Source organism: Solanum pennellii, chromosome 12 (assembly GCF_001406875.1).
Source record: "Solanum pennellii chromosome 12, SPENNV200".
NCBI classification, from domain to species: Eukaryota; Viridiplantae; Streptophyta; class Magnoliopsida; order Solanales; family Solanaceae; genus Solanum; species Solanum pennellii.
Genome location: NC_028648.1, coordinates 81,894,876 through 81,918,965, shown reverse-complemented (window position 1 = coordinate 81,918,965; position 24,090 = coordinate 81,894,876). Strand labels below are relative to the sequence as shown.

The window sequence follows — 24,090 nt, the reverse complement described above, 5'->3', positions numbered from 1 at the left end:
TTAATGTTATTTATAGTATATACTTATTTTAAATTATTAATTAAACTACTAAAAAAAGAATATATGGGTAATATATCCAACAAACACAATCCCATAATTTTCTCTTGCCCCTCTTCTTTAGGTCCACCATTTAATTTTTTTTCTTCTTATTTTTCCCTTTATAATCCTCTCATCTTCACATTCTCAATTCCTCAACAAACACAATATTCTCAAATAAAATTTCTTTCTACTTATTTTCCAAAAAAAATAATATTTGGTCATTTTTCTATGATCAATGGCATCATTTCCAATTGATACAAGCAAAGAAATGAAATTAGAGAGATATAATAGTTATATTAGAAGATTAAATAGCACAAAATTAATTGTTGCTTCTTCTAAACTTCTTTTTAGAGTTACACTTTTAGTAGCTTTAATATTAATCTTTTTTTTCATCATAAATTACCCTTCTTTTATCTCATCGGAAAATAGTAATCCACATCATCATAATATTCACACCACCACCCATAACCTCCTCTCCTCCTCCTTCTACGGTGGTGGCGCCGCTTGGGAGAAACAAGTCCGCCACTCCTCCACTCCTCGACGTGTCAATGGTTTATCCGTATTGGTCACAGGTTAGTACGATTGCATAGTTTACGCGATTTAATTTAAATCATAAATGCATGTACACATAAAAATAGTACAAGTTAGTGTAATTATTATGCCAGTATAAAAGTTAAAATTTTAAAAAAATTAAATTCTGAATTCGCTTCTGATTCAGGTGCGGCGGGTTTTGTTGGTTCTCATTGCTCAATGGCATTAAAGAAACGTGGGGATGGTGTCTTGGGAATAGACAATTTTAATTCCTATTATGACCCTTCATTGAAACGTGGGCGCCAAAAGTTATTGGCCCAACACGAAGTCTTCATAGTGGAAGGTGATATAAACGATGCCGAGCTGTTATCTAAACTGTTCGACATCGTTCCATTCACACACGTACTACATCTAGCCGCACAGGCGGGGGTGCGGTATGCGATGAAAAATCCACTATCGTATGTCCAATCAAACATTGCGGGGTTTGTCAACTTATTGGAGACGGTCAAGTTAGCTAACCCTCAACCCGCGATTGTCTGGGCATCGTCCAGCTCGGTTTACGGACTGAACACGAACGTACCGTTTTCCGAAAGTCACCGTACGGATCAACCAGCTAGCCTTTACGCCGCGACGAAAAAAGCCGGTGAAGAAATTGCACATACGTATAATCATATTTACGGTCTTTCTTTAACCGCATTAAGGTTTTTTACTGTATACGGACCGTGGGGTAGACCAGACATGGCCTATTTCTTTTTCACTAAGGACATGGTACAAGGTAAACCAATAAACGTTTACGTTACACAAGATGACAAAGAGGTGGCACGTGACTTCACGTATATCGATGACATCGTTAAGGGGTGTCTCGGGTCGTTAGACACGGCGGAGAAGAGCACCGGAAGTGGTGGCAAGAAGAAGGGTCCGGCCCAATTAAGGGTGTACAATTTAGGTAACACTTCACCAATATCAGTAAACAAATTGGTGACAATTTTGGAGAATTTATTAAATGTTAAGGCTAAAAAAAATGTAATTAAAATGCCTAGAAATGGTGATGTACCATTTACACATGCTAATATTACATTGGCTAAAAAGGATTTTGGGTATAAGCCAACCACAGATTTGTCAAGTGGATTAAGGAAGTTTGTCAAGTGGTATGTGAGTTATTATGGGATTCAATCAAAAGATTTAGACTCTTCTAATGACCATTCTCAAGACTGAGTGATAATTGATGATGATATTCGAATCAGCTTGTACTGATACATTTCAGTCATTGTGTCAGATACGATACATGTTACTTATTAGGGTTCGACGTCCACCGTATATATCAGATAATTCGCTCGGATGGATGAAAAGGCGAAAGGAAAGTTTAATTTTTTTCTACATGTTTATATATATCAAGAAAAATGAGAGGAGTAGGAAAAGGACAAGTGTAGATTATTGGTGAAGTGGGGTTTGTAATAAATGTTTTAATTAATAGTTTTTCTGTACAAATAAAAATAATTAGTGCAGATAAGCTTTTTCATTAATTGTAATGAGTTGAGATATATCAATGATAAAAATCAAGATTCTCTTTTATGCTTTTCTTTGGCTTTATATTTATTGGTTCTCTTTTGTATTGTTTTTAAGCCATTGACTTAGTTTCTTCAACTTCAAACAAGATTAGAGTTGCATCATCTTAATGTGTTGTTTATGTCAATCAATTGTATCAATAATGTCATGACTCATGCCCTTTGCTTTGTTGTTTTTTTCTTATATTGTCTTTAATTAATGGGAATTACATACAAATTGTGAACAATTTGTCTCTTAATTAGAGCATATGATAGTCAAGTTGTCACGATTTGAATTGTAATATTATGAGTTTAAAGTTTTAGCAACTTCATATTTGTTCAATTGGACCTTTTTGGTTCCTTTGTTGATTATTCATAAAAAAAAAAAAAATCAAAAATATATATTTTAGTATATATTTAAATAATATGGAAATTTTTACATATAGCCACTCAAAAATAGCTTAATTATACTTCATAAATATAGCTAAATGTTATAGGGAGGAAAGTGGCGATCGAGATTTGGAGAGAGAGAANACTTCATATTTGTTCAATTGGACCTTTTTGGTTCCTTTGTTGATTATTCATAAAAAAAAAAAAGAAATCAAAAATATATATTTTAGTATATATTTAAATAATATGGAAATTTTTACATATAGCCACTCAAAAATAGCTTAATTATACTTCATAAATATAGCTAAATGTGATAGGGAGGAAAGTGGCGATCGAGATTTGGAGAGAGAGAAGAGTGAGAGAGGGCAGAGAGTGGAGATCAAAGGTAACTTGTATATGTATATTGGTTAGATAATTGTATATATGTAATTACTATGTATATGTATCAATGAATGTATTAGTATATCTGCATAAAGTTTGAATTCGTATACATGAATCGAGTCAAAACATTTATATTTGTATATCCAATCTCTCTCTCGCTTTATACAAACACAAATTATGTATTGCATTAGCATAATTTGTATTTGTAATAAGTGAGAGAGAAAGACAAAAGAAAATTGGGCAGAGAAAGATTTATATTTATATAATTATAAGTGTATAGGGCGGACATATGTATTTTGTATATACAATCTCTCTCGCAATATACAAACACAAACACAGTTTATACATTTAGTGTCTGTATAAAGTAAGAGATAGATTGGCAGAAGAGAATCGAGAGAGAGATTTGGCAGGGAGAGGAGAGTCGATGGAGAGATGGCTGAAAAAGATGAGAGTGACAAGCGAGATTCCGGAGAATGGATAGAGAGAGGAAAAGAGGAGAGTGACGAGAGAGAATGTAATTATAGCTAGACGTAAGTTTCGAATTGTAATTAATGCAAACTGTATCTATATTAACTAATTAATTAGTATATATTTACATAACCGCGTAATTTTTCCTATATAATATCTAACTTCGACCATAATAAGTCGTCGATAAAATGAAAGTTCAAAATAATAAGCCCGTTGACAAAACAAAAGCCCAATAAGTAAGGCCCGTATATATATCTTGGCCCGTTTAGAAAAATAGCTACTGCTTCTCCATCAGTTGCCGTCTTCAACACTGAAAACTCGAACTTGAAGCTTTTTAGCTATGGAGGCGAACTCATCAGCTACTGGACGACCCGACCCATTTCGTCTATTTGATGAAAAATCCCAATCTGGGTTCGCATTCGGATTCGGGTCAGGATTTGTTGATGGCCCAGAAAAGCCTCTTCCACCACCTCCTCCTTCTGTTGAAGTACTTCCATCACAGGTATTTTTGTGACACTTTTTGTTTATCGAGAGTTAATTTAACTAATATTTAAAGTTAAGTTGGATTAAATTGCTATGAGAAAGTAATATAAGTTGCAATTATTCTCATGTTGATATGATGAAGGAGAATACATTTAAAAATATTGGTGAAAAAGTTCACATAAGTTTGAATCTCGAGAAGTGATATATTGAAAACTCGTATTGTTACTCCCTGCATCTTAATTTGTTTGTTTGATTTTGACTTGCCACGAAACTTTAGAAAATATATAAGATTTTTGAATTTTGTATCTTTAACTAAATATATGTAGGATGCACCGTATTGTCACTAAATGTATGTAGGATGTATCCTCGTGTATGTAATCTTGTGGTGTTAAACATGCCACGTGGAAGTTAAATGTACTATTCTGTCCTTTAGTCTTGCGGTTTAAGCATGTCACCTGAAAGTTGGAATCAAGTAGTGGTCAAAAAAAGAAAGTGACATTCTATTTGAAACGAGGAGAGTGCTTATTTTTACGTTTATTTTATTTAGTATGATCGTGATGTGAAATGAGTTTACATGAAGAAGTTGAGATTCATATAACTGACCCCAACTTGTTTGGGACTGAGGCATAGTTATTGTTATTGTTGTTGGAGTAGGTTTCATCAAATGTGGAGTTCAATGTGGAGCCTATAGATTTGGATGGCCTTACTTTGCTTAAGGTAAGATTAGTTCTATGATACCATTTTTCAGTGTTTGGTTACTTTCAATTGTGAAAATATTTTTCTCAAAAAACAATTTTTTTAATAAGTTGAGTCATTTTTCTGTAAAAAGATTCTAGCTTTTAACTTCAATTAGCTTGTTTCAATCAACTTTTTTAGATATACTTGCGAACCTGCTAATAGATATCATCATAATAACACTGTACTTATACTCTGTACAATGTCTTTTACAAGTACCAATTGTTACCTGCTTTTTTAACCAAACAAACACTTATGATTTTGTGCCTATGATTTCCTAGGGTAAAACATTTTCCACGGAAACCATTTGTAACGGAAGAAAGGAATGATTTAGTTTAAGTTATGTTTAGTTGCCTTAACTGGTGGTTAATTCTTTTCTAGGGAAGGGTCAGTACAAAGGAGGTATTTGGGTTGTCTAATTCAGATTTAATCCCCGGAAAATATGAAGGTAAGTAACAATTTAGTTCTCCATTTTGTCTCCTTCATGCTCATATACCTCAACATGAATTATGTGAACTTTATTAAGTTGAATGTCGTTTATATAGGAGTTTTCTCATTCTTTTTACAGATGTTGTAGCACTTACTGATCACTAATTAGAATGTGAAGTGCACCTAGATGACTGATAGTCTCATTTATGTTATTCTCATTTCGCAGGGGGGCTGAAATTGTGGGAAGGTTCATTAGATTTAGTGAAGACTCTAAGCTCTGAGATGCAAAGCGGCAAATTATCATTGACTGGAAAAAGAGTTTTAGAGGTGGGCTCCTAATGTGGAGGTGAAATCTTTGATCTTGTATGCTATGCCTAGAGACTGCTAATCCTAACTTATTAAATCCACTCTTAGCTTCGACCTTTCATTAGCCTTCTCATTACAGTTTTAGTCAAAATGATGTCCGATTTTTTATGCTCGTTAAGCATACTAAAGTTCTTTTTCTGTTGACAACTTTTGCTTTCCCTAAATAAATCACATGCTTTTGCCAAAGAAAGAGCTATTCATAGGTGATTCTCTTTTATAGTTGTGCAAGTTTGTATCGACTATGATCACTTTAAGTTTTTGTTGAATACTTGAGGGATTTCCAACTAATCTTGACTCAATACTTTATTCTTGTAATTATCTTCCGTTATAATCTTGTTTACTCTCTTTCATTTGTTTTCAGCTTGGTTGTGGTCATGGTCTTCCTGGAATCTTTGCATGCCTAAAGGTACATAAATGCCTTAACTGATTTTTGATTAATTGTCTCATCATCGTCCTCTTGATCAAGATTTTTTCTTTTGTTGTACTAGGGTGCTCGTGCTGTACACTTTCAGGACTTCAATGCTGAGGTGCTGCAATGCCTAACAATTCCAAATGTCAATGCCAATATTCAACAGAACTTGTCGGCCACAGATGACAATAACAGCCCGGAAGTTCGCTTCTTTGCAAGTGATTGGAATGAAGCTCATCTGATTCTTCCTCATGTACTTGCTGATGACGATGGCACAAAAAAGGGTCAAACAGTTGATCAGGCTGCTGGTTATGATATAATTCTCATGGCAGAGACAGTTTACTCAATTTCTACTCTACCTAGTCTGTACAAACTTATGAAAAAGGTTTGTTTTGGTTGAAATTCTAATTTTAGTACTATTGGTGAATCTCCTCGCCTCTGAGCTATTGCTTTTGTTCCTTCCTTTTCCTTTTCTGTGCAGTGCTTATGTAGTCCTCATGGAATTGTATATCTAGCTGCAAAGAAGCATTATTTTGGTGTCGGTGGTGGATCAAGGCGATTTATTTCGATTGTGGAGAAAGACGGTGCACTACTCTGTCTACTTTTACTCTTATTCCTAGAGAAGTGGCATTAATGTACTTCCTACTGCATTTTCCATTGTGAACTGGATAGTTGTCCTCTAAAGCTGTAGAATTATGAACTAGTTATCAGTTTCTTTTTTGGTGATCATCGTGCTCTTCTCTTTTGAGCCCAGATTCTATTGGAAACAGTCTCCTTACGCCCAAAGGTAGGGATAAGGTCTGCGGGCATCCTATCCTCCCTGGACCCCATTTTTGGGGATTACACTAGGTATATTGTTGTTGTTTGAGGATCATTATGCTTTATTGGTCATGCCATGAGGTGCAGCGGGAGTAGAGTCTTGTTACTACTCCTCCTGTCCCCGAGTGCCTTGACTAACAATGCTTCTCATGTCTTGTCTCACTCCGATGACTGCTTTTTAGGGTTAATGAGTTAGACATATTTTATCATATGATCCATCAAACACCTAGTTTCCTATAGAAAGAGCTCGATACTCCGCTGCATCCTTTTCTTTCTAGAATCACATGAGCGACTAGCGCTCTTGGATTAGCACGAGGATTCCAGTTGCTACATGCTGTTAGTGTCCAGTCCGGTTAGTGAGATCAATATAATAGCTTCATATCGCTGTTACATGCACTATCCTACTGATCGTTGTTCATTTTTCAGTCATCGTTGCTTTTAACCCTTTCCGTTATTTCCAGTTGATGTTTTAAGAGAATACTCATGAGTTTCTTGTTTTCTTCATCAGGTGTTCTAGCAGCTTCTCTCGTTTCCGAGGTTACTGATGGTTCCTCGAATGTTCGAGAAGTCTGGAAGCTTCACTTCAGGTGAAGTATAGTTCTAATTTCATCTCTGTAAAATGAGGAATCATTACTTTTTTTAAAATAGATGAATCAAATTGTGATGTTTCAACCATTGTTTAAGCATTGCTTGCAGTTGTCTTCTTTCTACGTGACTTCTTCACTATTATATTTCCTTTTCTTACTGATTTTGTGAGTTGAGGGTCTATCAAAAGCAACTTCTTTGTATTCACATCGTAGGGGTAAGGTATGTGTGCACACTACCTTCCGCAGACCTCACTATCATGGCCTCATCTAGTCACGATATGACGTGTGCATAAGCAAGCATGTGCTAACATTCATTGACAAAATGTTGCAATCTTCTTCCTTTATCGTGGTTTGAGACCGACTATGTGAATGAGCTCGCAGGGCCAATCACGTAAAGTATAAAATCAACGAGATAAGTTGATATATTCACGATTAATTTGAGATTAATTAAACACAATATTTTTAAAGCAGCTGAGAAAAATGTTGTACAAAGCAACACTCACTACAACAGGTATATATATATATAATTTTTTGAATATTTTGTTGGAACGATATATATCAATCGTGAAAAAATATATATATAACTAAAAAATTATTTTTGATATATAATATTTTTTTTATATTGTACCTCAGCGATAGCAAGAGATCGTTTTAAGTACTTTAATTTGGTGTTTATGAAAATTTATGGATTGTAATATTTTTATTATATAAATATTTAAGAGTCATATTATGAATAAAATATTTTACGTGTTGTGGATTATATGTATGTAATAATTATATATTTAAATTTTAATCGAACATCAAAATTTGGATAAATCATATCGACCCGAATCATACGAATAAATTGTACACTCGAACAAATCTTAATAAACCAATACCCAAATCAAACTTTACTAACTCGAATATCGAATATATCATACTGACCCAAAATCCGAATGAATGGTTCCGACCCGGAACCCGAACCCGGAACCCGGGTAAGTGAAGACTCAAAAGGGAGTGCAAAACTTTGAAGTCAAGTTCGGACGGCTAAAGCCTTTTGCCTTCAAAAGTTCATTCGTCGTCCGTCGCCGGCGTATTTCTCTCAGGTCAATAAAATGGATGTGATTTCAGCGGCGGTGGCGGCCGGAGGCGGTGGAGGTCCGGCGCCGTTCTTGTCGAAGACATATGAGATGGTGGATGATTCGCAAACTGATGACATCGTATCATGGACTCCGACTGGTCACAGCTTCGTCGTTTGGAATCCTCCAGAATTCGCTCGAATTCTTCTTCCTACTTATTTCAAACACAACAATTTCTCCAGTTTCATTCGACAGCTCAATACTTACGTATGTATTCTCTCTTCCACTTTGACTTCTCCGAATTGGGTTCAGCTGAAAATTTGGAACATTTAATTGATTTTCCTGTATTTCGAAATGGGTTCTGCTTAAGAATTGAATCTTTGAATTGATTATCGATCTTTCGAAATGGGTTCAGCTTAAGAATTGATTTTCCTGTTTCAATGGGTTCAGCTGAATCTTTGAATTGAAGGGTTTAGCTGAAAAATTGGATCATTGAATTTATTTTGCTGTATTTGAAATGGGTTCAGCTGAAAAATTGAATCTTTGAATTGTTTTTTTGTCTAATGAAATTGAATTTTTGAGTTTGTCATCTTTCTGTTGAATTGGATTCAGCTGAAAAACTTTGATTGAATTGGTTTCTATGTTCTGGTTTTGAGCTACAATATGTGGTTAAAGTTCAGAGTTGAGGTGTTGTATTTCCGTATTTCTATGGTTATAGTGGTTTGTTTAATCACGGATGAAATTTAGGTGAATTCTAGCATCTAGCAAGCATGGAATTCTTACTTCAGTTTTCTATGTGATAAGTAGATTTGCTGATTGAGTTCCCTTGAACTTTTTTGAGTATAGATGAAGTAGAATGGATTTTGAGGGTTCATATAGCTCAACTAGTTTGGGATTGAGACATAGTTATTGTTTCTGATGAAGTTATTGCTGATGAGTAGTTAATCGAAGTGGGGCAATGTTGAGGTGCAAGGTTTTTTGTGAATCTATTAGATAGATATCTAATTATCAGGATCCTTTTTGTTTCCGTTAGAGTGTGTGAGATGGGCTGTTTCATGAGTGGACTGTTATGATGAATTTGTGCTTCAAGACAACAAAATGGAGGCGGAAGTTCTAGCTTCTTTTTTTTTTCTTCTTTTGTTTTTTTGGTGGGTTATGATAAGTGTGGAGTTGGGAGTATTCAGATAAGGATGGCAGCTGGACCTAGTGGTATGTATATGTGATGGAGCACTTCACTTGATTAGATTTGGTCATCTTAAAGCACTTAAATTGACGTAACTGATAATATATGTTTTTTCAATAAGTTGTGCTTTTTTGGGTAAGGTAAATGGAGAGGGGGAGGGGGTTATCTTTTCACGTTGGTTTTTTTCTAGGTGTATGGACTTTCTTTGCATGCTTTACACTTGGTATGTATGGAATGCCTCGAACTCACTTGCGACTAACGAATTCACTTATGCACAAAGAAAAGGTATTAGAAGGGTCCCTTAACCTTTGACATTGTTGACATAAATATAGTTTTGAGTAACTTAGCTGTTTCTAAAATTGTTTCTCCAGCTGAATGTACCTGTGGCACCACGTTAGTGTTTCTTTGTAACAGATGTCCTTCCAGTGATTCAACATTTTTCTCGACATGTCAACTAAAACCAGTATGTGCTTCTTCCACAAAAACAACATTCTTTTGGAAGCCAACCTTTGGTCATGGAAAAGCTGTGTCCTGGTTGCACCTATAGTTTGTACCAGGTGATGTTGGCATCATTCTCTACACATCACGAGAATAAAATCTCTGCATGTCACGTCATACCAGTCATTGGCTGTGATTTGATATGTGGCTTCCTACCAGACATTCACTGATGATTAATGCTGCGGAAAAAAAATAAACCAAACGCACCTTCCTGAGTAGTATGATGAACATCGAAATACATGCGACTGTTTAAAGAAATATCGAAACGTACAAAACAGTTTTAGTCGGGGCATTGAGCAGATGTTCACTTTTGTTTTAAGTATAGTCAGAATTTGCATAATATCTGATGGAACCCCACTAATTTGCTCAAGTTAATCTGCAATTTTTGTCAGATTTATATAATGCTACGTAACCCTGTGTCTTAAGTGTAGTCGCTGCAGCTTTTGTTTGTTCCATGCAATCTGTGAATTTTTTATCTTCACTTCCCTGATGGCTAAAGGGTATTTTTATTGAAGTTTCCGGTTGTCGGATTTATTCCGAGTTGATTATTTAAACCCAGCATGGTTTGTACCCCTTACAAATGGTGTTTATATTGCAATAAACGAAACACAAAGATAAATTGTTGTTAAAGTAAATTATTTGCCTAAATTGGTGATCCGTGTTCATAAAATAGAGATATACTATCAATTGTTGACAACAACATTAGCTATACCTCAATCCCAAGTTATTTGGGGTTGTCTATATGAACCTCTCTTTATCCGTTTCGCTACTATTAGGACCGATTGCGCATGCTCATTAGAGGATTTCAGTGCTGCCATAATTTAATCTAGGATTATTGACATCATAAATATATCTAATTGACAGGGCTTCCGGAAGATTGATCCAGAAAGATGGGAATTTGCCAATGAGGAATTCTTGAAGGACCAGAAGCATCTACTTAAGAACATCCATCGTAGAAAACCCATTCACAGTCATAGTCACCCTCCAGGTTCCACAGTTGATCCAGAAAGAGCTGCATTTGAGGAAGAGATTGATAAACTTACACGTGAGAAGTCTGGACTCGAGGCTAATGTCTCAAGGTTCAGACAGCAACAATCTGCTGCAAAACTCCAGCTAGAAGAACTGACTGGGCGGGTTGGCAGTATAGAGCAAAGACAAGAGAGTTTACTGATATTTGTTGAGAAGGCAATTCAAAATCCTGACTTTGTTGAGCGTCTTGCTCAGAAACTCGAGTCCATGGATATTTCTGCATTTAGTAAGAAGAGACGATTGCCTCAAATTGACAGCACTCAACCAGTCCAAGAAAGTATGTCGGTGGACAACCATAGCAGTTCTAGAGTTGAGTTTGGGAACCTTTCCCATCAAGACTTCTCAAATAAGCTCAGGCTTGAATTGTCACCTGCTGTTTCAGATATCAATGTGCTTTCATGCAGCACCCAAAGTTCGAATGAAGATGGCGGAAGCCCTGCACATAGGAGAATATCTGAAGGATGGTCCAGAGAAGTGCAACTTCGAACGGTAGGAGCTATTTATACCCCTGAAGCAATAGAACTATCAGATACAGGGACGTCTTTTATGTTGAAGATGGATTCATCTCTACCTCGTGCTTCAAGCAATGTTGAAAGCTCAAGACTGCATTCCTTGCCACAAAGCCTGACATCCAACGAGGAAGTTGACGGTCACATTTCCTGCCAACTGAATCTTTCTTTGGCTTCATGTCTTTCACAAGTCGATAAAAATCAATACTCAGCGAGGATGCCTCAAATAGGTCAAGAGATAGGTAAACGTTTCGAATCACAGTTCGATGCCAATGACAAAATCCCTCCTACTGATGACAAATCTTTGCCACCTTCACATGATGCAACTACCAACAAGCAAGTGCCTGCAGCTGCTCCTGTTCGTGTGAACGATGTCTTTTGGGAACAGTTCCTTACAGAAAGACCAGGCTGCTCGGATAACGAAGAGGCTAGCTCTAGCTACAAAGGGAACATCTACGACGAGCAAGACGAGAGAAAATCAAATCAAGGAGTAGCTAGTAACACAAGAAAGGTGGAACACCTCACCCTTTGAGTATATGAAGTTGTCATTAACTATCAATCCCTGTTTAAGCCTATTTTTTCCTGTTGTTGTTTTGGAATCATTATATGGCTTTGTATGTATACAAATAATATTATGATAAATATACTACTGAGCAAATAAGATATGTATTTGGTGATGAAATGTTGTTTGATTTTCTTGAGTGTCATATAAAGAATAAAGAACTCATACTCCACTTTCAGCTCTGTAATCGAAAAATAGTCACTATCACGGAGTTTCAAATTCCGTAGGTCCTAGACTATCAACTGTGAAATTTGAAACTCTACGATGATTATTTTTCAATTACAGAGGCTAAAAAGTGGTTATTCGCGAATTTTATCCATTTTTTCTTCCTTTCTCATTTGGTGTGCTAACGGTTCTAAAGTTTCAAGCTAACTCAACAACCATATGGCCTACTATAATTATGATGTACTTGCCTTCCACTTTACCAAATAAATTGGAGATAATTTTTTTTATTTTACAATTAAAGTTATATTCTTTGTACAATATGAACTCATTTATATAGGTTAATAGTTACTCCTTGGGCAAATAGAATTTTAATTCATTAAAGAGGATGCTCATATCATACTCAATTTTAATTGCAATAATAGAGCCTTAGCCATTTAACCACTAAATTTAAAATAGCTATTCAATTTGCTTGAGATTTAAGTTTTTGGACCAATTCTCATCAAAGAAAAGGAAATGTTGGACCACAAATATGATTACTAAAAATACAAAAAATGAAACCAAAGTTTTTAACTTAGTCTCTTTTGGGTTTTCAAATTTTTGGTATTATTATATTTTATTAAATTGTTATGTTAATTTAAAAAAGAAAAGAATTTGTACGAGATATCGTTAAAAACGAAGGTATTAAAAAGATATGATCAATATAATAAAACAAACATATGTTTAAGGGGCCTACCATTTTAAAGTTTCAAGCTAACTCGCAACCTATCAAAATTATGTCTTTAATTTTTTTTAAAAGGAAAACTACCAAAACAATGGTTTATTACAAACTTTTTTTTTACCGCTAAAGTTATATTCAATCCGGAGGTCGCAAAATATGATAAAAATCCTTCAGAAACAACACTCTACCTCTAGAGCGTACCTCTCTAAGATCTCTCATCTTCTTTCCCTCTCTTAGTGACTCGAACTCATGATGAGTTAAAAGAGAGATGCTTATGATCAGAGCAGCTCTTTCTTGTCAAACAATTACCCCCAAACTACGCAATTTAGAGAATTATAATTCATTATAGAGGAAATGAAAAAAAAAAAAAAGGTCATACTCATTTTTCATTGCAACCAATATAATTACATAAAATTAATAATAGAGCCTAATTAGACATTTAACCATCAAATCCAAAATAGCCATCTCAATTTGCTTGAGATTCAAGTATTTGGACCACTAATCTTATCAATGAAAAGGTAATTAATATTGGACCACAAATATGATAATCCAAAAATAACCAAAAACATATCATCGGGGACGTTAGGTGAGTGGAGATGAAATAATGAAATTTGAATATTATGAAATTTATTTTTTCTACTTTCATTAAAAATTTTTTTTAAAGAGATTGTTTCGTATAAATCAATTTATTGACCATTGATGTAAATGAAGAGAATAATCATTAGTGATTTGATTTTTTTTAATTTTCCCACATGAAAAAATAATCATATGTAAACATCACACCCAACCATATAATGGATTTTCCAATAATGAACTTAATTGTGTGCCAATAGTTACACACACCATGCAAAATGAATTGATAACAATTGAGACTAAAATAGTCCTTCAAAATACACTAATTTGAACAGTTTTAGTCCTTTATATTTATCAAAATTAAATACTTCTATTACATGCTATATTTACGAAAACTCAATCATATAGTAGTTATATATATATATATATATATATGTCACATAATTAGCTCATGAGAAGCACGCGAGTTGTTAAAACTAAAGAAAACTACATCTTAACTTTACTTTCAACGGAGTAATAACATTGATTCATTCGATATCTCATATAATGAAGAGTTAAAAAGGAAGTATATGATCGATATGTTCAATTTAGGAATGAATTGGTTGATGTTTAGTTTCACTACTCTTCTTCCATGTAAATACCTCACGTGGTCTCAAACTCATTTGTAAGATCATACAGAATATGTTGTTCATATGCTTTTGACGAGCCGATTCTATCAAAAATAAGTACTACCATGTGTTTTTTTAAAATATAACAATGACCAAAAGTGTTCGATATTGATAATATAAAGAACTAAAAATAGCTTAGTTGTATATTTAAAGGACTAGTTTAAACTAACCTTTAAACATAAACAACTTTTATGTCCTTTACATTAAAGAATTGGGAACCAGCCCAAGTCCAAGACATAAACACAGAGGTTTTGTGACCAGCCTAGATCCAACTTACTTTGTGCATATCATATATTTCAAAAGTCAAATTCTTGTCTTAAAGCAAAAGCTAGTGGCAAAATTTTGTTTCTAGATGTAGGCCAAAGTAGTGATAGAGTCATAAGTATTTTATCCTTAAGATTTAATGATAAAAGATATATTTGAGTTAATCGTTTTTTTCTAAGCTATAACTTGTTGTTTTTTCTTACCTAAATTAAACTATCACCATCCATTCAATCATGTGTGTTCAATACGTAAGTGATAATAGTTCAGATAGAAAAATGAAACGACAGGTGATTATTCAGATAAATAAAGGGAGCAATCGATAGTTCGAGTGTGAAACTCGATAAAGTGATATTCCAAGTATGTGTTTTTTCACTATCTCTACTCTTAACTAGATATTTTCAGTTCAGCTTTAGATATAAAATTTGTTAATATACAATAATTTACTTAAACGATCACCATGTAAATGCGCATTTAATGAATAGTTAGTGATAATTCAAGTAAGAAAATGAAACAATCTTTATCAGATAGGAAAGAGAACAAATTGGAGTTAATATGAGAAACTCGTGATCAAAAGTGATAATTCACATGTGTGTTTTGACCATCATCTCTGCTCTTAACAAGAGATTTTAGATTCGAATCTGAATATGAAATTGTCTTTATTAAATAATGAAATAAATTTTCGTCTTAAATCACATTCTAATATCGATATCAGACACCGAATGAAAATCTAAAACTAAGAAAAATCAAGAATGGTGGTGGGTCACTCTCACTACTCACCCCCACAATCCTCCCATGACTATTGAGTAGCAAAGTAGGTGTATGTAATAAGATGATCTCTACACCATTAATGACTCCTCACTAGTTATAAAATTTTCACACACCCTGGAATCTCACTTTCACAGCCCAAAATCCAAAGTCCAAAAAAAATGACAACACCAGGGGAAAAGCTACAAGAAATTCAATCNAAATTTGTTAATATACAATAATTTACTTAAACGATCACCATGTAAATGCGCATTTAATGAATAATTAGTGATAATTCAAGTAAGAAAATGAAACAATCTGGTGATATATCAGATAGGAAAGAGAACAAATTGGAGTTATAATGAGAAACTCGTGATCAATAGTGATAATTCACGTGTGTGATTTGACCATCATCTCTGCTCTTAACAAGAGATTTTAGATTCGAATCTGAATATGAAATTGTCTTTATTAAACATATAAATGAAATAAATTTTCGTCTTAATCACATTCTAATATCGATATCAGACACCGAATGAAAACCTAAAACAATGAAAAATCAAGAATGGTGGTGGGTCACTCTCACTACTCACCCCCACAATCCTCCCATGACTATTGAGTAGCAAAGTAGGTGTATGTAATAGGATGATCCCTACACCATTAATGACTCCTCACTAGTTATAAAATTTTCACACACCCTGGAATCTCACTTTCACAGCCCAAAATCCAAAATCCAAAAAAAATGACAACACCAGGGGAAAAGCTACAAGAAATTCAACCTCAAACTCACAAAATGCAAAAATCCCAACTTTACTTCAATCCATTGAAGACCCTTTTCTTCTTGATTCTTTTCAGCCATGCCCAGATGAGATTTTGTTCTGGGGTTTCAGTTCTTGACCTTAAATCAGTTAAAGATAGTAACTTTAACCTAATGGGGAAAAGGGGTTGTTCAGAAAAGCTTCAAGAATGCTCAGAAATGGTGGATGAAGAAGATATGATGGATAGTGAAAGTAATAGAAGGGTTTTGCTTATGCAAAAAAAGTACATTAGTTATGGTACATTGAAGAGGGATTTGGTGCCTTGTAATACTCCTGGTGCTTCATATTATAATTGTCAAGCTCCTGGTGCAGCTAATAATTACAACAGAGGATGTGAGATTATTACAAGGTGTGCTAGGGAGGTCAGTGACATCAAATCTTGAATTTTTAGCTGAGAAATTTTATGCAATGGAATTGGTAAAAAGTTCTATTTGTGCTCACTTGAATATTGATTTAGTTATGTTTGGGACTTGTGGGGGTGGGTTTTTTTGTTGCTAATGGTGTATACTAGTATAAAAATGTAACCAATGTTGCCAAATATATTTTTTTGGTTCTATGTATATTATATGCTCCCAATCTGTTTCTATGCATTATGAAGCATTGTTTGTTTGGATAATTTTTTGGCTGCTATAGTGAAATGTGTTCATACCATGAAAAATCGGTTCTTGAAAGAACTTGGCCGTTATAGTGAAATGTTGGTATAGAGGATGACTAGTAGGCATTTAGGGTCTCAAATTTATTTGGATGTTAATCATAACAGCAGCGGAATTTTAAGCAAAGTCAAGTTTTGATCTTTCACACATTTAGTATTCTTTGTGATTTCATTTGATCCACACGAGTGACTTCCATTTGTTAACGATCCGATGATTTCTGTTGTGTGTTACGTGCAAATTTGTGTTGAGCAGAGTCTTACCTCTTTTATGCTGCTCTTTTGAGAAACAAAAGATGATTCTTTATGTGTATTATGATGTTCAACTTCCGTCACAGACTTCCACATCAGTTTGAATGTTTTTAGGCTATAACGTATAGAGAAGTTTAACATTGTTTCTAGGAGAATGCCATGTCCGTATGTGTCTGATGCGTCAATTTTTGGGCAAGTGATTTGTCTCTAATAGACTTTAGATGTATTGAGAGGCCAACGGGTAGAATTTTGGGGAATGCTAATAGTCAAGAAGGTAAGCTATTTTGTATCCTCTATTGGTTAGGGGTGCTTGTCTATGGAGTATTTTGTGGAAATGATGTGAAGTGGATGCCGTATAAGACTTTCTTGAGTCGGATTTTAGAAAGGATAAGTGTGCAGGGAGCACGGGAGCGAAGCACCTGTATGAAGGAAAACTAAGGAAGAAAGTACTAGAAAAGAGATTAACATGGTGCTTATGAAAGATCAGTAGTAGTCCAATAATGACAAGAAATAATCCTTCAATGAGGATGGTTCTTCTATATATGGTTTCTCTTCTTTCAGTATAATCTTTTGGAGCTGGGGAGGGTGGCGACATTTGCTGGTTTCTGTAGGCGGATTATCAGCACGACTGATCAAAGAAATACTAAGAAGATTTGCACTACTGGAAAAATAATAAGCCTTTATGATCACACTAAAAGAATTACTTGAGATTTGAATAGTTTCCTGCAATATTTAGTTCATTAGCTTTACCTTCAACCATTAGGAAGCTGATATCCTTCATTTTTTCGGAATTATCTACTTGTTTCCGCTTTCTATGTCAATCAGTATTGATGATACAGAACTAATGTCTATCTATCTTTGCTAAACGATATCAAGAAAGCTTAGTAGTTGTCATTATCATGCATAAAACAGATGGTTTTCTAAAGAGTGGTTTCTTGATTAATTCAACTCATCTAGTCTTCTCGGCTATGTCAGGAGTTCATTCACGCGCTGAGAAGACATTCTTTTTTCTGGAACAATTCGTCTTTATTTGCATGAAGATGTACCAAAAATGTGAAAAGGTTGAAATATACAATGCACTTGCTGAAAAAATGTTAGGTAAAGGTCCTCTTCTGATTCAACCCGCCCCCCATACGGGAGCCTGGCACACTGGCCCAGAGTGGCCGGGTGGGTTGGGCTTGTCCCAGCCCAGCCCACTTGCCACCCTTATACTGGTATTTCTTTAACTTTATATTCCCATTTAGTTGGAGTTGTTTAGTTCAACTTCTAAATAGAGACAAAGTATTTGAAGCATAAGCTATCCATACTAACACCAACAGACACAAGTAGATCATCTTTTTTTTTTGTCTTCCTGTCATGTCTCACAAAATAATGGTTCTTTATCCAGTGGACCAACTAGTTGCTATATCTCGACACTCAGTGGAGACAAAACATACTAGGTGATTTCCTTGCACCCCTAAGCCGTGGCCGTGGCAGGTAGAGTTACTGGTACATGTGTTGGTGGGAGGTAGCAGTTATCTGATGAAATAGTTGAGCGAGAAATCGTTGCAGTAAATTTTAAATCTACAGAGGAAATAATTTCATTTTTTTTTACTTTATCTAGAAAATTTATAATAGTAGTAGTACTATATTCATCTACATTAATTAGCAGAATAAATGCATGCCTACTAGTAGAGAAATTATTAATATCTATACTGACATATCTCTATTTGGATTGTTGGAAAGTAGAAAAAAAACTAGTATGCCTAATTAATGTAAAATGTTTTTCACATCCATGATATCTAGATTTTATCATAAGGTATCTATTAATAGTATATGATAAGGTAAAAGGAAAATTTAGAATACTTCTCATCTTTTATTTTAGCCAAGGGGAAAGAAAGTGGATATAAAATAAATTTCCCCTTCTGTTCCATTATCTTGTTATCCTTCGTCGAGAAGGGAGGGGAACTGGACTCTGACTCTTCTATTGCATTTACAAGAAGTCCATTCTCGTCACTTGTAATCCACGTCTTAGCATAATGCTCGACTTGCTTAGGATCGAAAGCTAGCTTACTAAAGTAATAGATTTTAGCTCCGATTTGGCAAATTTTGAAGTTGAAACTTGAAAATTTGAGGCTTTGACGTTGTGATTTATGGAATTTGAAGTTATACTTGGACATGCATTTTATTTGGATTTTTTTTTGAAGTTTTGTGAGTGAAAGTCCCGAAAGGGCACTTGAAAATAGTTGAAGTACCTAACAGATATTTGAGGATGAACTTTCAAAATGTATAATCAAACGCTAGCGCTAAAATTTGAATGGATAAAAACTAGAAATGTTACTTAAATATCCTCAAAGAAAATCATAAACCAAAACCAAAGGAAAACAGAATCAAAGTATAAAAAAAAAATTAAAAAAAATCATCATGCTATAAGATTGTGTATCTTTTTGCAGTCTCACTGTCTGTCTCCTTAGTACCTGTAGTGAGCAGGCTTGTAAGGACCCTCAACTGGTACACTAATGTAATCAGCTTGATCCTTAGAGAGCTTAGTGAGCTTGACTCCGAGCTGTCCGAGATGAAGGGCAGCAACCTTCTCATCGAGGTGCTTTGGCAAGACGTACACCTTCTTCTCATACTTGCCACTTGCCTTCTCCTTCCACAACTCAAGCTGAGCAATGACTTGGTTAGTGAAAGAGCACGACATGACAAAACTAGGGTGTCCAGTAGCGCATCCCAAGTTCATGAGACGACCCTCAGCTAAGACAATGATGCCACTCTTAGTGTCGGGAAAAACCCATCTGTCGGTTTGAGGCTTGATTGTGATTCTCTTCACTCCAGGGTAGGTCTCAAGACCAAGCATGTCGATTTCATTGTCAAAGTGACCAATATTGCAGACAATGGCATTGTTCTTCATCTTCCTCATGTGGTCAACCATGATGATATCCTTGTTACCAGTTGTTGTAACAAAGATATCAATTTCGGAAACAACATCCTCGAGAGGAAGAACCTGTAGACCTTCCATAGTAGCCTGGAGAGCACAGATTGGGTCAATCTCAGTCACAATCACACGCGCACCTGCTTGCTTCATTGCAGCAGCACAACCTTTGCCAACATCACCATAACCGGCAATAAGGGCCACCTTTCCCGCAATCATAACATCAGTAGCCCTCATGAGTCCATCGGGCAGTGAGTGGCGACATCCATACAAGTTGTCAAACTTGAGAACACACCAACACAAAAAAATCCATCAGTCAATTAACTTGATGTGATTATTCAAAACTATAACACAAGATTAGAATACTATGATTGGAAAAATGTTCATTTTAAGCTATAAAATAAGAGGAATATCAAATTTACCTCAAGAAATGATGAAACATTCATTTCTCCCACATATGAAATGAGTTAAAAGATACAACTAAACATAAACCTATAGATCAAGACTCAAATTTAACAATAACTAAAGATCTAATGTTGAACCTCAACAAAGAGAAGTCAACAACAACATGCTAAGTGTAATCCCACAAGTGAGGTCTGACCGTTTAGTTGCTCGGACTCTTCATTTTTGATGTCGCACTCGTGTCGGATTCTCCAAAAATACACTACTTTTGGCTAATCCGACACGCTACCGTTGAAACTTTTGAAGAGTTCGAGCAACATAGGGCCAGTCTGGGTGGGTAGACTTAGTGACGGAGCCAGACTTTCCACTAAGAGTCATCAAAATATAAAACCACATAAAGTCTAGGGTGTCGAATACGTATTACATATACATAAAAAAATACATACTTTTACCCTAGCTACACAATGTGTATTTCCGATAAAAGGGTGTATATGGCTCCACCACACAGATTAAACGCTGATCTTACACCTACCTCGTACAAATAGAGAGGTTGCTACCAATAGACTCTCGGCATAGATAACAACAACGAAATAATGCAATAATCGGAGCACAAAAAGATACCTTGCTCTTGGTGACAGAGTCATTAACGTTAATGGCAGGGAAAAGCAAAGTTCCATTAGCCTGCATCTGATACAATCTCTTAACACCAGTAGTAGTTTCTTCAGAAACACCAACAAGTCTCTCCTTCATCTTCGTATACTTCAATGGATCGCTTTTCAATCCGTCCTTAATAATCGTAAGCACAAGCTGAAATTCAACATTATCAGTAGAATTAGGATCTGGAAATTTACCAGTTTTCGCGTATTCTTCTTCGGCTTTAACACCTTCATGAATCAATAATGTAGCATCACCACCATCATCAACAATCAGATCGGGTCCACCACCTGGACCCCAATCAAGTGCTCTCTCCGTACACCACCAATACTCCTGCAATGTTTCCCCTTTCCACGCGAAAACTGCAGCGCTGTCACGCGCTGTAGCAGCTGCCGCGTGATCTTGAGTTGAGAAAATGTTGCAGGAACACCATCGAACTTCAGCACCCAATGCGGTGAGGGTTTCGATTAAGACAGCGGTTTGGATCGTCATATGTAGACTTCCGGTGATTTTTGCACCTTTGAATGGCTGTGATGGACCAAATTCAGTACGACAAGCCATTAAACCAGGCATTTCAACTTCAGCTAGCTCGATTTCGAGGCGGCCAAAATCGGCCTGGGACATGTCCTTGACCTTGTACTCGCGGCCGGAGGTGGTTTTCTCGACGATTAACGCCATGGGTAGAGAGAGTAGAGTGAAAAAACTGAAGAAATTGAGAGAATTTTGAAGTTTTTTTTGGGAAGAAGAGTGGTACAGAGGAATGAAATGGAGTTTTGAGTGATTTATATAGAGATGAAGAATGGAAAATGGACGGCTAGGATTCGTTTGATCAAATCTTTAGATTGATAAATTGTGGAATTTTTGGTAAAAATGAATGGTAGAAATTATTTGAAAAAAATATATATTTTATATTGGTAATTAGTAATTTGATAAGGTAAACCATAAATAATGGAGAAGAATTAGAGTTTTGTTGGAAAAAACAAACAAACAAACCTTTTTTTCATGTTCGTTCGGCATCTGATATTCATAATAAGATCTATCAAGTAACAACAATAACAACATACTCGTAGTGTAATTTCACCGGTAGAGTTTGAGAAAGGTAGAGTACGATAAACCTTTGACTCAGGAAAAAGCATATCAAAGCAAAACATAAAAGAAATAAGATAGTAAAGAAATCATGGCAAAATACTATAGACAACACGATTGTTTCAAAATTGAGGGCTAACTAATAAATTTTCTTTCTTTCAAAAAGTTCATCGTTAGAGATTGAATGCTTCCTAATATAAACAGTTCTGTGCGATCATACTTAAAACTTAAATTCGAACGTATGAAAGAGTATTCATAACTAACAATACTTTACTATAGGATTTGTCTACTAGAGGATTGTGTACTATGATGTAAAAATATATTGATAATAACTTGATTTTATCGTAAGAATTCATAAACTTTTAATAATATATCAATTTATATTCATGTAGAGTATATCATCATCGAAAATTATGAAAGATTATGGATTACTTTACTCTAACTTTAAGTTTTTAGGTTATTTTTTCCACACAATTGATGATACTTTCCACCAATCCCCCTAAATTAATTTATTTTAGTCAAATTAACATAATTAGTTAGGTAAGAAGTTAGTCTAATGATAAGACAATGGGAAATAGTGCATAAAGAGTTGTTTTTTATGGTTGATAATGGGTGGAGTCGTTAGGATCGAGAGGTTCATCTGAACTATTTTCTATGAAAAATTATATAATTTATACAGGATTGAAATACCTTTTTATGTAATATATATAGTAGATATTTGAACCTTCTTTGATCTTTTCTATATCTTATTATTTATACTTTTAACAGTCTTAATGAAAATTATAACTCCGCTACACATTTGAAACTTTTGATTTTCTTAACCAATCACTTTCATATATATGCACATAATATATATTCATCACTTATTTTATAACTAGTCAATATTGGTAGTTGCTAAATCGATTCATTTGAATTTATGTCGTATAGTATCGGCTAAGAAAGAAGTGTTTTATATTAAATATTTCTTCTTTTTAATTTAAACTCGAGATACTTAACTATTATTCATCTCATCATATTTTTTGAATCTTAATCTTTATTACGATAACAAATTAAATATTGAAAAAGGGGAATTTTATTTGTAATGAACTAATAGTCCTATAGAACTTCACCAACCAAGAAAGGATTTCAAAGCCAAATACTAATATATATTTTTTATTATTTAACCAAACATTAGTTAGGTTAGATGAAATTGACATTGATCAACAACATTTTCTTATACATGTATAGAAAATATATAACTTAGTATGAATGTAACAAATAATATGACATCGTTTTTTATATGAAATTTTTTATCCTCAACAGAAAAATAAAGATAGATATGAAATCGTCTTGATCGTAAACTATCTTACCTTCTATTAGCGATAGAAATTCAAATTTAATCGAATCACACGTACATGACAACACAGAGAATATATACAAAAATATTTATTTTGGTTGTTGCTGGTAGTTATGCTCTAAACGTGGCCAATGTTATTATCATTCCCCAACACATACCTACTTATAAATATTTTTTACTAATATGTCACCAAATATATTAAATTAATTTATTATAAATTTGTTCCATGTACTAAAAAAACCACATGCACAATGTAACGGTTGATATAAATATTGAGTACTTTTAGATAGGGTGAATAAACTTTTCTTGTTGAATCACAATTAAGGAGTATATATTTTAATTAACCTCCACTTTTTATGTAAATTATGATAAAAATAGTGGAATTTTGTATAGTTTTTTTTTTAAAAAAAATTAATATAAAAATATTTTTGCACGATTAGAGATTCTGTAATATAACCACCTTTTTCATTTATTTATTTATTTATAATTCTCTATTCAACTATTAATTTTTTGTTTGCACCACTCAAACATGACACAATGTGAAATTTGATATAAACATCGAGTGTACGATAACAACAATAATTACATATTGAGTAAAATTTCATTTAGTAGGATTTGAGAACGATAGTGTAGATACATTTTATCAATATCTCCTGAAAGAAAGTAGATCGACCAAAATTATAAATATCAAATATGAATAAACTTTTTTAAAAAATTATAAATATCGAGCGTGAATAAACTATTTTACAAAATGCAAAGGCACAAAAGCCAAGTACCCTGGTTACCAAGATATCACCAACTCAAAAAGAGACATGTTGACATCATGGTTC

The 24,090-nt window shown here is 34.4% G+C and overlaps 4 protein-coding genes across 6 annotated transcripts; 3 read left to right on the top strand and 1 right to left on the bottom strand.

Moving 5' to 3' along the window:
• The first annotated feature begins 187 nt into the window (after positions 1-187).
• On the top strand, positions 188-2,142 carry LOC107005484 (UDP-glucuronate 4-epimerase 6-like). Its single transcript, XM_015204086.2, has 2 exons — positions 188-611; positions 758-2,142. Exons 1-2 carry the CDS (start codon positions 275-277, stop codon positions 1,783-1,785), a joined length of 1,365 nt encoding a protein of 454 aa, XP_015059572.1. The 5' UTR covers positions 188-274; the 3' UTR covers positions 1,786-2,142.
• A 1,478-nt stretch (positions 2,143-3,620) lies between these two features.
• LOC107005729 (heat stress transcription factor A-5) lies at positions 3,621-12,150 on the top strand. 3 transcript variants are annotated; one of them, XM_015204381.2, is made up of 9 exons: positions 3,621-3,855; positions 4,491-4,553; positions 4,953-5,019; positions 5,227-5,327; positions 5,728-5,772; positions 5,855-6,160; positions 6,257-6,359; positions 7,103-7,181; positions 10,785-11,348. In XM_015204381.2, exons 1-9 carry the CDS (start codon positions 3,694-3,696, stop codon positions 10,837-10,839), a joined length of 981 nt encoding a protein of 326 aa, XP_015059867.2. In that variant the 5' UTR covers positions 3,621-3,693; the 3' UTR covers positions 10,840-11,348. The 3 variants fall into 3 exon arrangements, with proteins under 3 accessions (XP_015059867.2, XP_015059195.1, XP_027769243.1); XM_015203709.2 differs by lacking the exons at positions 3,621-3,855; positions 4,491-4,553; positions 4,953-5,019; ... (3 more) ...; positions 6,257-6,359; positions 7,103-7,181 and adding an exon at positions 8,061-8,506 and having other exon boundaries at positions 10,785-12,150; XM_027913442.1 differs by lacking the exons at positions 3,621-3,855; positions 4,491-4,553; positions 4,953-5,019; ... (3 more) ...; positions 6,257-6,359; positions 7,103-7,181 and adding an exon at positions 8,806-9,979 and having other exon boundaries at positions 10,785-12,150.
• Positions 12,151-15,760: 3,610 nt separating this feature from the next.
• On the top strand, positions 15,761-18,637 carry LOC107007529. The gene is given in 3 exon segments (XM_015206186.2): positions 15,761-16,329; positions 17,844-17,868; positions 17,871-18,637. Coding segments are annotated over 3 exon segments (687 nt in total). The 5' UTR covers positions 15,761-15,891; the 3' UTR covers positions 18,095-18,637.
• A 498-nt stretch (positions 18,638-19,135) lies between these two features.
• On the bottom strand, positions 19,136-21,705 carry LOC107007528 (adenosylhomocysteinase). Its single transcript, XM_015206185.2, has 2 exons — positions 20,806-21,705; positions 19,136-20,064 (listed from the first exon to the last, which is right to left on the bottom strand). Exons 1-2 carry the CDS (start codon positions 21,514-21,516, stop codon positions 19,318-19,320), a joined length of 1,458 nt encoding a protein of 485 aa, XP_015061671.1. The 5' UTR covers positions 21,517-21,705; the 3' UTR covers positions 19,136-19,317.
• Between the last annotated feature and the right edge of the window lie 2,385 nt (positions 21,706-24,090).

Coding starts and splice junctions, on each gene's coding strand:
- LOC107005484 (XM_015204086.2), top strand. CDS start 275: ATGGCATCATTTCCAATTGATACAAGCAAAGAAATGAAATTAGAGAGA. Junction 612..757: donor TTTATCCGTATTGGTCACAG/GTTAGTACGATT, acceptor CTTCTGATTCAG/GTGCGGCGGGTTTTGTTGGT.
- LOC107005729 (XM_015203709.2), top strand. CDS start 8,276: ATGGATGTGATTTCAGCGGCGGTGGCGGCCGGAGGCGGTGGAGGTCCG. Junction 8,507..10,784: donor TTCGACAGCTCAATACTTAC/GTATGTATTCTC, acceptor TCTAATTGACAG/GGCTTCCGGAAGATTGATCC.
- LOC107007528 (XM_015206185.2), bottom strand. CDS start 21,516: ATGGCGTTAATCGTCGAGAAAACCACCTCCGGCCGCGAGTACAAGGTC. Junction 20,065..20,805: donor ACTCTGTCACCAAGAGCAAG/GTATCTTTTTGT, acceptor TGTGTTCTCAAG/TTTGACAACTTGTATGGATG.